This window comes from Malania oleifera, chromosome 11, assembly GCF_029873635.1.
Source record: "Malania oleifera isolate guangnan ecotype guangnan chromosome 11, ASM2987363v1, whole genome shotgun sequence".
In the NCBI taxonomy this organism is placed as follows: domain Eukaryota; kingdom Viridiplantae; phylum Streptophyta; class Magnoliopsida; order Santalales; family Ximeniaceae; genus Malania; species Malania oleifera.
The window spans coordinates 31,886,119-31,899,189 of NC_080427.1; the positions used below are offsets into that span (position 1 = coordinate 31,886,119).

A 13,071-nucleotide genomic window follows, 5' to 3' on the forward strand; every position below is an offset into this window, starting at 1 on the left:
AACTAAAGGATCTTGGCAAATTGAAATATTTCCTTGGCCTCGAAGTTGCTTGCTCTCCCACTGGCATATTTCTTAATCAACGCAATTATGCTCTTAACATCCTCACTGATAGCAGTCATCTTGGTGCTCGTCCTGCCCACTTTCCCATGGAACAAAATCTCAAGCTCAATAATAATGATGGTGATCTTTTCTCCGATCCAAACTCATTTCGACGACTCGTTGGACGTTTGATATATCTCTCCATCACTCGTCCCGACATTGTGTTTCCGATCAACATTCTCAGTCAATTTATGCACCAGCCTAGACGGCCACATTATGATGTTGTTGTACGTGTTCTTCGTTACATTAAGACTTCTCCAGGACAGGGCTTATTTTTTTCCTACTGCCAACACTCTTCAAGTCTCAGCCTATTCTAATTCAAATTGGGCTAGTTGTCCCCTCACTCGTCCCTCCACCATTGGTTTTTTCATTCAGTTAGGCACTAGTCTGATTTCCTGGCGCACTAAGAAACAAACTACCGTGTCTCGCTCCTCCGCCAAAACTGAGTACCGTGCACTTGTTTCCACTACATGTGAACTTACATGGCTCAAAACTCTTTTACATGATCTTGGAGTACCGCATTCTCAACCTATGCTCTTATATTGTAACAACCAAGCGGCTCTTTATATTGTTCAGAATCCAGTTTTCCACGAACGTACAAAACATATAGAAATCGATTGTCACATTGTTCGTGAGAAATTACGAGCTGACCTCTTTTTTACTAAGCATATTCCTACCCACAGTCAGCTTGCCGATATCTTCACCAAAGCTTTGGGTTGTGATCATTTCCAAAATTTATCATGCAAGTTGGGCATTACAGATCTCCATGCTCCAACTTGAGGGGGAGTATTAAAGCAATATGCCCTTTCCATATAGAAAAATCTGCAATTTCCATTTTTCAATTATCTTATGTATATATATACCCTTGTATCTCTTGTAAAAGTAGAGCATCAAAAAGATTTTTTTCTTTCCCCTCCAAACTTAACATATAAATATGTAATAGGTTTTGTAAATCTCATCTAAAACAATCACACATTATTTTACCAATGTTATTATCAATGTTATGTTATTACATTACATTACATAACAAGGGGGGTTGAAAGTTGAAACCTGATTTCGATCTTATTGTAGTGCAAATTAAGGTTGTGTATGGTTCATGAAATGCTTATTTCTAATAATAGATTAGTTATAATCAGTCAATTACAATTACTTATATAAAAAATTATGTTGTTATTATAAAACACATATATTATTTTTTAAAAACCAAAAAAAAAAATTTCTTCTAAATTAATTTTCTATAATTGATCATAAAACGACATAGTTCAAATTCAAAAATCAAATCAATCAACCCTCATCAGAGGTGGTAAAATGAATCGAAACTCAACGGATGACCCAAGACCTGCTCATTTAAATCAGATTTTATTTTGATACAAGCTGACCCGTTTATAAACAGGTCAATTCGGATCCAACCCATTTATTAAACGGGTTAGCCAGGTTTGGCTCGGGTCACCCGTCAAGTGACCCATTTATAATTCGTTTAAAAATAATAGTGTTTTTTTATATAAAAAAAATGTCATTTTATGTAAAATATTTCAAAATTTTTAAAATAAATAAATTATATTTTTTAAAATGAGTGATCCGTTTATTAAACGGATGTGTTTGAATTTACATAATAATCACCCGTCCGAACTCGTTTAATCCCAACCCATTTATAACTAATTGGAATCCGCCCATTTTTCACCACCCCTAGCCTTCATTTGCATGCTTTTATCATCCATTAAACGGGGGAAAAAAAACAAAAAACAAAAAAATTGTTCTTTGGAAGGAGCTTAAACGAATTCATTTTTCTTAATCCAATTTGCTGTCGTTTCGTCGCTGCGAGACAATTTTACAAAAAAAAAAAAAAAGGAAAAAAGAACTGCTTTTCTCCGGCACGCCGAACACTTCTCTTCCCGCTGAACCTTTCGAGTTTCCAGGCTTCACTTGGATGTATTCGCTGCTTGCCACCAACCCCAAACCTCTCTCTCTCTCTCTCTCTCCGGTCAGATCTCTTCTCTTAATTGTCATTGAGGTTTGCTTCACTTCTGTTCTTACTTTCTCTGTATGGATTACTGTGTTATTTTCCTAATTTCTATGATTCTTTCTTTAATATCGAATTATTCATAATTTTTCTATTTATCGGTTCATCTTTATTTCACCAGTTTGGATAATCGTTCATTTTCCTCGTATTTCTACGGAAATCATTGGCCTTGTTTCGAAGATCATCTGGCTTTACAAAATGTAAGAGATTCTAATGCTTTCAGAGATACACATGACAATGTTGTAAATTGTTAGGTATAAACGTACATTTTCACTTCAATGGTGCCGTTGTTATGTTCTTTGTTCTGTTATCGTAGATTCAGATGAGCGAATCTTCAGCAAGCGACACAAAGAGTGGCTTTGATGCCGCTCAAATTGCTGAAGTCAAGGCATGGCTTGCTTCTCAATTTGATGCCGCCGGAAAAGACGTTCCCGATTTCGAATATACCCCTCGAACCGTTGCGTATTTACATAATCTTGCCACCCTTTCACAAGCCAAGACTCAGTCTGCTCAAATTGTTGCAGCTGATTTTCGCCAAAAGGCTGCCGAGTATCGGTCTCAAGGTTTCTATGCTCTTCTTCCTTATGTTTCTCACGTTTTACCCTACGTTTGTTGCTGAGAAATGTAGAGGACACAATAGAATATAACGTTTTAGTTTCTGAGAAATTGGAAAACTCAATTAAGCCAAATGCATAGGTGGGGAGCGAATAGTGAGAAATTTAGAATACAAAAATGAATTTTCTTTCTCTTGCTACATTTTTTCTATGAGCGAGTTGGGAGAAGATTTGTTGCTTTCTCTCTCTCTCTCGGGTATCCTCTTGTATATACACATTTGAAATCCCTTATGTAATGGAACAATATTTTGAATATTTTTATGATTGAAGCTGCAAGGATTAGAGAAATACTGGAGAATGTGGGATTGGCACAAGAGGGTTTGCCGCCAAATGTGGTTGGATCGGCACAAGTTCTTGCAAACGTGGCTAATCTGTTGAACATAAGAGATACTGAACTAAGCAGGTGAGTTGTCTTTCTTCTCTAATTTCATCAATTATTTATTCTTCAAATTTCAGTCTTACTAGGAAAATTGCAATTAGTTTTCTTGTAGCAATGGGGGATATTTCATTAAGAAAGACGGGAGTGGAGGACAAGAGAGCTAAGGTACAGAAGGAGTCAAAAATTCTTCTTGATTACACTCGAAAAGCAATTGCAAGGTTAACCTATTTGAAAAGGTGAAATCATACATAAATTCATTTCTAGTTCACTTTGAAAATTCCAGTTCAAATTCCATCTGTTTAACTAGCTAAAAAGAATTTGATGATGGGATTCTAATTCTTGTCTTTAATAATTTTATTTTATTTTGGTAGAACACTTGCACAGCTGGAGGATGATGTTGCTCCTTGTGAGGCTCAAATGGAGAACTGGAAGACAAACTTGGCAGTTATGGCTTCAAAAGAGCGACAATACATGCAGCAACATGCCAACTACAAGGTACCATCCCTTCATTCTCTATTTTGCCATTTTTGAGCCCCATGGATGGATTTTATTTTTCATTTCAGAGACTGATCTTGAGCAAAGTTAAATTTGTTGGTTTGAATCACATGATTTTGTCAAATTGATTCATATGCAGTCGATGGTTGACCTGGCTACTTGCTAATGGTTTCTTTTTTTCTTTTTAATTTTTTGGAGTATCTGCTTCATTTTTAGATCATGCCTTATAAAAGGGATGTCTAATAGATACATTGTATTGAATTTGGAGTGTAAAAAAATAACCCACTAAAAGAGGCAGTTATAGGAAACCTATCAGGAATGATAGGGGAAGAATGTGAACAGGAGAGTCAAAACTTGACCTATAAAAGAACAAAAAAGGTAAAGCAATATGTTGCATTTGAAAGACCAACCTAGTTTTAGAATTTTTTTTCTTTTACTGGTAAACTGATACAAGGCTGGAAAGTTGGTCTAAAATAGCCAGCAATAAGTGTAATTAGTAGTTTGACATGGTATGAAAATCTGAAGAACATTGAGGGCTTTATCTTCTTATAATTCTCCAGTTTTCATCAGAAATTTTGGCACACCATGTGTATCTGCCTGATGTGTCTGAATATACCGAGAATCCAAGATTGCCTCATGCTTCCTTTCCTCCAGTCTTGTTGAAAATCTGTTCTGATGGGGTGTTTACAAGATAATATGCCCAAAACCTGTTTTTGCAGATGTTATACAGAGTGGCCTTAAGCGGGAGATTTCATAATGTCTGATGCATATGCAGGAATTTTACCATTACTAGAAGTCATCATGTCATTTTTTACTTTGAGAAATATGTGGTTGCATGTACATACTCTGGTTAGTTTTTCACATCTGAAAGTTATTAGGCTATATCCTTTTAATGGGATAAAAGTTTCGAAAATCACATGTTGAAGCAGAGCAGATATCTTTGATATTACTCCTGAAGAAATCTATGCTCAAGGATATTTCCATTCCCTTAAAAGAAATGGCTGCAGCTCTGTTAGCATTTGTGAGCAAAGTCTATCTGGAGAATATTGTGTTGGAGGAAAGTGCTAGAGAAATAAAACTTTAATATTAATGGCTTAAATTGAATATATTTTAAATTTTCCATCTGTTACAGTTAGCAACTGTAACTGCTGAGATGAGAGATGGCTCAACTCTAAGTTCCAGGGGGCAGGAGGAAAGAGGAAAAAACCCAAGTGATAATCTAGTGGATTGGTTGCTGACATCTGCTGGTCAGGCTAATTGTCTCAATACTACATGACAAAGATGATGTTCTCAACTCCTTGACGAAGTCGAGGATGACTATGGAGGCAATTAAGGGCTTGTGTGGTGAAGGATTGTTGCTGGAGGATGAACATCACTTATGACAGCCTATAATTCAAAGGAAGGTGTGTAGCATAACTTAGGGGTTTTATCCTATGCAATGCTCTCAGCCCTAATGAAGTGAGGTGTAAGCCTCAAGGATTTGACTTAAGCCATTTGGATTTTTTTTAAGTATAAAACTATGTAGAAAAAATTTTATATATATTGAAAACATAAGGAAAAACTAGAAAAATTACTAATAAAATTATAAAATTTAAATGAGTTTCTTGTATATGAGGAATTCAAAATAAGTTTTGTAAACTAATTTTGATCATTCAAGCGTACAAACTTAAACTTATTCAGGGAAACTATCTGAGAGATTATCATAAGATTACAAGGTACAAATTGCATTTATGATTTAAGATGCTGTGTGTTCACAACGTAAAATTCTCATTTGTATTTTAAGTGTTTAGATTCAAAAGTTTCAGAGATAGTCAAATTTCGCTAGTCTTAGTTTGCCAATAGTCAAATTTCGCTAGTTTTAGTTTAACAACTAAATAAAGAGCATCCTTGGGCCACAAGGCTCCCTGCTTTGCAAGTGTAAGGGGAGGGTCATCATGGTATATGCAGCCTTACCCCTACGTTTTATGTGGGGAGGCTGTTTCCTTGGACTTAAACCCATGACCAACCAGTCATAGAGGAGCAACTTTACCATTGATCCAAGGCCTGCCCTCTAGTGTACTAACTGAATCTCATTTAAATTCATAAATACCAAACGCATGCATGAGCCTCAGTCAAAAGGGCAAAAAAGGCAGACCTTCATCGCAAATGCATAAACCCCACTTGCCTTGATTGTTCTTTTAAAAACATTTGATCCTATGAGCTTGGAAGGCTGCATTTTTGTGATCCCATCGAAATTGTTTTCCTTTAAGATTAAGTTCATCAATTTTTCATAGCTTCTGAATTGCCATCTATGTTCAGATGCAAAGAGTTTGGGTGGGAACTTGTTTGCCAATGAAAATATTTGGGTGGGAACTTGGTTAGCCAATTGGGCGCGCAGAATCTATGATCAGAATGAAACTTGGAATTTTGTTCTAGATTGACAAAGGAAAAGGTGGCATAATTTGAACCTTCTGTTTTTTCTTTCCCGAAGAGTAAGATGCGCGCGCGCACGTGTGTGTGTGTGTGTGTGTGTAATTTTCAACTAGATTGGATGGATCTTAGTCTGTAATGCAAGATATAGTTTATCAGCCTTTCAATTTTTTAAGAATTAATTTCATTATATTCATTGGAACTCAATAATTGAATTGATTTGTTTTTGGCAATGTTTTAAAAGGCTTAATAGAGGCTCACCTGAAGGCAAGGCATGCCTCAACAAGTTGAGGCTCAATCTAAAATACCAAATCTCATAAAGGTTAACACATTACACATTGACACTTAAGCCTTTGTACAAAAGACACGCTTTTTGCACCTTTTTACTTGAGGCTTATGCATTGTGGGTGTGTGATTCTCAAGATGGATTTGGCTAGAATCTATGTTTTTATAAGAGGAATGTCATAATATGAGTTGATTTCTATTGAACTTCAACCTTTCCAAAATTATTGAGTGTATCTTAGATCTTGAAAAATAATTTACACTTGGTAATGTTGTAGATATCTCTTGTCATGATTTATATAATGATTTCAAGTTAGCAATTTTTGAATGGCCAACAAGTAATTTGCAAATTTTATTTGATTTTTTTTTTTTACATTATATTTGTGATTTTCTTAATTTTTTCTTCATTTTTAAAATATATGTAATTTATTTATATATTTTTATCTAAAAATAAAAATTCTCAAAAGGTTTACACGCCAATACTTTAAGGCTTAAGCCTCGTCTCTTAAGGGTTAGAATGCTTCACCTTATTCCTTTGTCTTTTAAAACATTGGTTTTTGGCACTTGGATGAAGGAAGCCCACATCTCCTGCTCTCACTTAGATCATTGTAAGGCCCTGAGCTGGATACTGGCCAAAGCTTGAGTGGCTAAAACAGCATGGGGTTTCAAAACTTTAATTCAAAACAAGGCACATCCCCCCCCACCCCCCGCTTTCTGTTTTTTTTTTTCAAGGAATCTTCTTTATTATATTGTTTTAAATAGATGGCTAAGGTGCATTTTGAGGTTTTTTTAAGCATGCAATAATGGGAACTTGCCTGTTATTTGTGATGTAAAATTGGCATACCGCTAGTCCTCCCTCATCAGGCCTTCTTTTGCAGGTTTTCTACTTTGCCAAGTCAATTAGAAAACTATTAAGAAGAATTAACAGTAGTTTTATGGGAACAGTAGATATTTTGGAAGACGGTGAAATTACATTATTTAGAACATCTTCAGGTGCATGCAAATGCATCTAGATAATTATGTAGGCATGTATTCTTGAAGGACTTCTGTTGGTCGACAATTTCTGATTCCTTGATAGCTAAATATCTTGAGATGGACTTTTATCAGATTATTCAAGTTAACTGTAGAAATTACTCACTGCTAACCGCAAATCGAGGAAGACTTTAAGTGTTGCTAAATTTATTGGTTCACCGCCCTGCTTGAAAAGTAATTGACCAAGCAATAGAAACGGGGATTGTGAAGGCCATCAGCTCATATCACCATAGTTCTTTTCATGAGTGTTTACCATGTTTATATTATCTCATTGCACCCTTCTAACTTTCCTTCTGTGATATATGTCAAAATCATTGCTTTTCTTTGAGGGATAATGTAGTAGTTGGATGTCCATTTACTGAAGTTTTATCCTCATCTTATTAATTAAACTCCCATTGATTAGTCTAGGTCGTGCCTCCTGATTTGTTTATTGCAATCAGATCTATGCTGCCACGCTGGTTACTCAGTAAGCAGTGCATGTATAAAATTTACATATAATTCTTATAATGACTAGATTGCTTTCTTGATTAAGTCAATTGAAGATGGCAGTCACACATGTTGCTAGATCATTTTGTTTTCAATTAAATACTTGAGGTGGATGTTGAGGAGTGGTGGAATAGTTATTAGTAAGACAATTTCTGGTCTTCGTTGAGGTATTGTTAGAATACCACTTTACCTAAAAGCTTAAGATGTTAGGTTGTGGGCCAATAATGTATATCAAGCTTTAACACTCCCCTGCACATGCAGCCCAACAGCATATGGAGAGATATACACATGATGAATAACACGCACTACAAGGAATATAATAATTTATTAAACATCACATAATAAATGCAAGCAACAAGACTAAAACCCAAGACCTCCTAGTAACCAGCTTTGATACCATGTTAGATTACCACTTTACCTAAAATCTTTAACTCTTAAGTTGTGCCCCAACAATGTCTATCAAGCTTTAACCAATATGATAAGTTAAGGAGGAAACTTTTATATTCTAGTCTTCCAAACATTTGGGAATTGATTGGCTTGGGGCTACCCTTCTGCTACCCTTCTGTTAATGCATTCTTCAAAAGCAAAATTAATAGTCAAGGGAAACTCCGCTTGTGATGCACTTAATGTCTTACTATTTTCACACACAGTCTGACCCAAGCTCGGGTAAAGGAGGAGGGTTGCATTAGGTAGTTGACAACCAATGTAAAATTTTTCAGATCACTATGATATGAATTCTTATCGAATATTTACTGGAGTGCCCCCTACAAGCGACACGTAGTACTTGTATCATCTAGGTTTAGCAAAAAGTGGGCGAGGGTGGGCTAGGTCATCGCCCCAAAGCAACCCGCCGTGTCAACGCCCAGCTGCGGTGTCAAATATGTGAGGGTTCCTGAATTATTCTGAACATGGGGCAAGTAAAGAAGTTAGTTCAAGAGACTAAGATTAGATTCGCAACTTGGAATATAGGGACACTTACAGGTAAAAGCATGGAAATTGTGGGCGCAATGAATAGAAGAAAAATTAATATAATCTGCGTTCAAGAAACTAAGTGGGTGGGGAAGAAAGTTAAAGAAATTGATAAATTAGGATTTAAATTTTGGTACACTGGAAAAGAAAAACATAAGAATGGGGTAGTACTTATTGTAGACAAAAACTTAAAAATAGCGTTGTAGATGTAAATAGAGTAGGGGATAGAATTATAAAAATCAAGATAATTTTAGGTCAAGGGATAATAAATATTATTAGTGCTTATGCTCCTCAAGTAGGCTTAGCAGAAAATCTTACGAGACAATTTTGGGAAGATGTGGATAGTATTATACGAGGGCTATTAGCAAATGAGAAAATATTCATAGGATGAGATTTGAATGGACACGTTGGAAGGGATAATAAAGGTTATGAGAGGATACATGGAGGATATGGATATGGAGATAAAAATGATCTTAGACTTTGCTATGTAATATGATTTTATTACAATGAATACTTGTTTTAAGAAGAGAGAAGAGCACTTAATAACCTTTAAAAGTGGGCAAAATAAAAGTCAAATAGATTTTTACCTAACTAGGAGGGTAGATCGTTTATCATGCAAGGATTGTAAAGTTGTTCAAGGTGAAAGTTTAACCACACAACATAGAGTCTTAGCGTTAGATATATGTATTAAAAAATGGAAGATAAAGGATAAAATAAATCAGTTTAAGAGAACTAGGTGGTGGAACCTAAAGGGAGAGAATATAATAAAATTTAAAGATAAAATTATCAAAGTTGGTGATTGGACTGTAGAGGATGGGATAGGTACCAATACTCTTTAGAGTAGGATAGCTAGCTCTATTAAAAAGATAGCAAAAGAGATTTTAAGTGAATCAAGGGGAAGATTCTCAAGTAGCAAATAAAGTTAATAATGGGATAAAGATGTCCAAAAAGTCGTAAAGACAAAAGAATTCGGTATAAAACGTGACAAAAATGTAGAAACATGGATAACTTTGAGAAGTATAAAAAAGTGAGAAAAGATGCAAAAACGGTCGTTAGTAAAGCTAAGTATAGATCATTTAATAATTTGTATGATAGATTATATACAAAAGAAGGGAAAAAAGATATATTTATACTTGCTAGAGTTAGAGAAAGAAAGAGTAAGGACTTAGGTCATGTAAAATGTATAAAAAGTGAGGATGTTATTGTCTTGGTTTAGGAAGAAGACATAAAAAAAAGATGACGAAGTTTCTTTTGTAAGTTGTTTAATGAAAACCAAATAAAAGACTTAAACTTAGAATTGACAAATGAGGAAAAGACTAAAAATATGAGATTTATTCGCAAAATTGGAGTTAACGAAGTTAAGTATGCACTAAAATATATATATATATATATATATGAAAAATATAAAAGTTATAAGATCGAATAACATCCCAATTGAAGTTTGGAAATGTTAAGGTGATAACGGAATTATATGGTTTACTAATTTATTTAACACAATTTTAGAAACTAAGAAAATGACAGATGAATGGAGGAAAAGCACTTTAATACCTATATATAAAAATAGAAGAGATACTCAAAATTGTAATAACTATTGTGGAATTAAACTTATGAGTCATACGATGAAACTGTGAGAAAAGGTAGTTGAACAAAGATTAAGGTTAGAAACGAAGGTCTCAAAAAATCAATTTGGTTTTATGCCTAAGAGATCTACTAGAAAAGTTGTATTTATTTTAAGAAGATTAATGGAAAAGTTTTGGGAAAAGAAGAGGGACTTGCATATGATATTTATTGACTTAGAGAAAGCATATGATATGGTACTTAAGGAAGTTCTATTATGGGTTTTAGAAAAATAAAAATAAAAATTTGTAGTAGTATACTGATGTCAATAAAGATATGTATGATTGAGTAATGAATAGTTTAAAACTATAAATGGAGTGACTAGAAAATTTCCAATCACCCTAGTTGTGCATCAAGGATTTGCTTTGAGACCTTATCTTTTTTCTTTAGTGATGGATCAACTGACTAAGAGCATCCAAAATGAGGTTCCATGGTGTATGTTATTTACCGATAATATTGTATTGATTGATGAAACTAGGGGCGGAGTAGAGGCTAAGTTAGAATTATAGAGAGAAGTTTTGGAATCTAAAGGATTTAGGATAAGTAGAAATAAGACAGAATATATGAAATGTAATTTCAGTAATAGTAGGAGGAATATTGGAGACAAAGTTAAACTTATTGATGAAGAAATAAATAGCATTTGTTGATTTCGATACCTTGGATCTATTATGCAAGCTGAAAGAGAAATTGAATAAGATGTAATGCATAGAATTAAAGTACGTTGGGTGAAATCGAAAAACACTTCAAGTGTGCTTTATGATCGTAGTATACCTTTAAAATTAAAAGGGAGGTTTTATAGGACGGCTATAAGACCAGTTATGCTATATGGATAAGAATGTTGACCAGCGAAAAAACAAAATATCCTAATAGTAAAAGTTGTCAAGATGAGAATGCTTGATGGATGAGTGGTTTAACAGTGCAAGATAAATTAAAAAATGAACATCTTCGTGGTAAGTTAGGTGTAACTCCTATAGAAGATAAGATAAGGGAGGAACGACTCAGATGATTTGGGCACTTGCAATGTAGGCCACATAGTGTCGACTCAGATGATTTGGGCACTTGCAATGTAGGCCACATAGTGTGCCAGTGAGGAAGAGTGAGTTAGTTACTGTAGGGGTAGAAGGGGTAGGGGTAGATCTAAAATAACTTGGAATAAGATAGTAAGTTAGAATTTAATAGCTCTAAATCTGTGAAAAGAAATGGTCTATGATCGCATAAATTAGTGGAAATGATTCATATAGCTGACCCCTCCTAATGGGACTTAAGGCTTGGTTTTGTTGTTGTTGTTGTTGTTGTTGTTGTTGTATAATAGTCAAGGGAAAAGAGTGTGTTTTACAATGGAAGGTAAAATTTCTTTGTTCTTCAAATGTTTCCAAAATATATTTTTTCTTTCATTCCAAGATATGCATATATAGTTCTTTCTGCTAAGTTTGACTTACTGTCATAGTGTTTCATTAAGATAAAATAAGGTTTGTTTTGCATACCCATCTATGAAGGAGGTCTAAGTGCATTATCTGAACTGTAGGCATGTAGAATTTGATATTTTATGGTGAGAAATTTTTGTTTTTAGAGGGTGGAATTCATGATTTGTTATGGAGACGCAAAATAAATTTTGGAAATAATTTTATTAGTGCCCATTTGATGAGGCATTTAAAAACAACAGTAGCAATGACAACAAAAGGTAACTTTCCTGAATGAGGTGCCTACTTATCAGAATGTCTCCTGCAAAAGACTGTCATTTGGTGCATTTTGAAGAATAATTGAACTTATCATGCTATATCAATCTTCCAGACGTAGAAGTCTTGCTGGATCCCCTTTTCCCTTTCAGCAAACATGTCCTTGCTGTAAGTCAGTGGATAAGGTTTGAAATAAATTTCTGGCTGCGACCAATTGATGGTTGGTATATTCAATTTAAATGCGATCAAGTGGATGATTTATGACTTACTTTTTTTGGTTATTTTTGCTTATTCTCTAAATTGCTAAGACAAATGACTGTTTGGGTGCAGGCAGTGCTCAATCGAGTGGGCTACACCCCAGAGATTAGCCATGGAGTGTTGGTTGAAATGGCCGAGCACAGGAAGGAGTTGGAGAAGAAAACAAAGCCCATTCTTGACACCTTAAGAAGCTACCAAGATTTGCCCCCTGTAAAGCCAAATTTCAATTAGCAGGACACAGTTATAACGCGTATACTATTTTACAGGAAAAATAATGACAGTTAACTTCATTTTCTTTGTGCAGGATAAAGCCCTGGCTGCATTAGCTATTGAGGACAAGAAAAGGCAGTACGCTGCTGCAGAAAAGTACCTTGAAGATGTATTGCAGTCGGCCCTTGCTACCACAGAGTAGAACCCGAGATCATCATATTATTGTTTTATTATCACCTTCCCTGCATTATTTATTCTTCACTTTAACTTACTATGTAACTCACTCTTGGAGTTAAAATTTTGTGTTGGTGTGTTGCTGAGATGTGCTCATTTTGTGTTGCCATAGCTCAAGTGTTTCCATTGGGTGCTCGGTGTTTCTTCCTCTCTTTATTTTCCCCCATGTTCGGCACTTTTTTGTTTCAAAACAGAATGATGGGTCCCAGAGCTTTTCTATGTAAACCAGCCTACCATGTAGAAAAGCTCAAAGTGGGTTTTCACAACTAAATAGGGCTCAAATTTTTTTCA

The 13,071-nt window shown here is 34.9% G+C and overlaps 1 protein-coding gene across 4 annotated transcripts; it reads left to right on the plus strand.

Annotated features, from left to right (window-relative positions):
- The first annotated feature begins 1,891 nt into the window (after window positions 1-1,891).
- Window positions 1,892-12,868, plus strand: LOC131168147 (AUGMIN subunit 1-like). 4 transcript variants are annotated; one of them, XM_058127395.1, is made up of 8 exons: window positions 1,892-2,110; window positions 2,241-2,319; window positions 2,436-2,682; window positions 3,004-3,136; window positions 3,214-3,348; window positions 3,484-3,607; window positions 12,409-12,546; window positions 12,641-12,868. In XM_058127395.1, the coding sequence occupies exons 3-8, from the start codon at window positions 2,442-2,444 to the stop codon at window positions 12,746-12,748; spliced, it is 879 nt and encodes a 292-aa protein (XP_057983378.1). In that variant the 5' UTR covers window positions 1,892-2,110; window positions 2,241-2,319; window positions 2,436-2,441; the 3' UTR covers window positions 12,749-12,868. The 4 variants fall into 4 exon arrangements, with proteins under 4 accessions (XP_057983378.1, XP_057983379.1, XP_057983380.1 ...); XM_058127396.1 differs by having other exon boundaries at window positions 1,906-2,080; XM_058127397.1 differs by lacking the exon at window positions 12,641-12,868 and having other exon boundaries at window positions 1,919-2,110; window positions 12,413-12,547.
- Window positions 12,869-13,071: the final 203 nt, after the last annotated feature.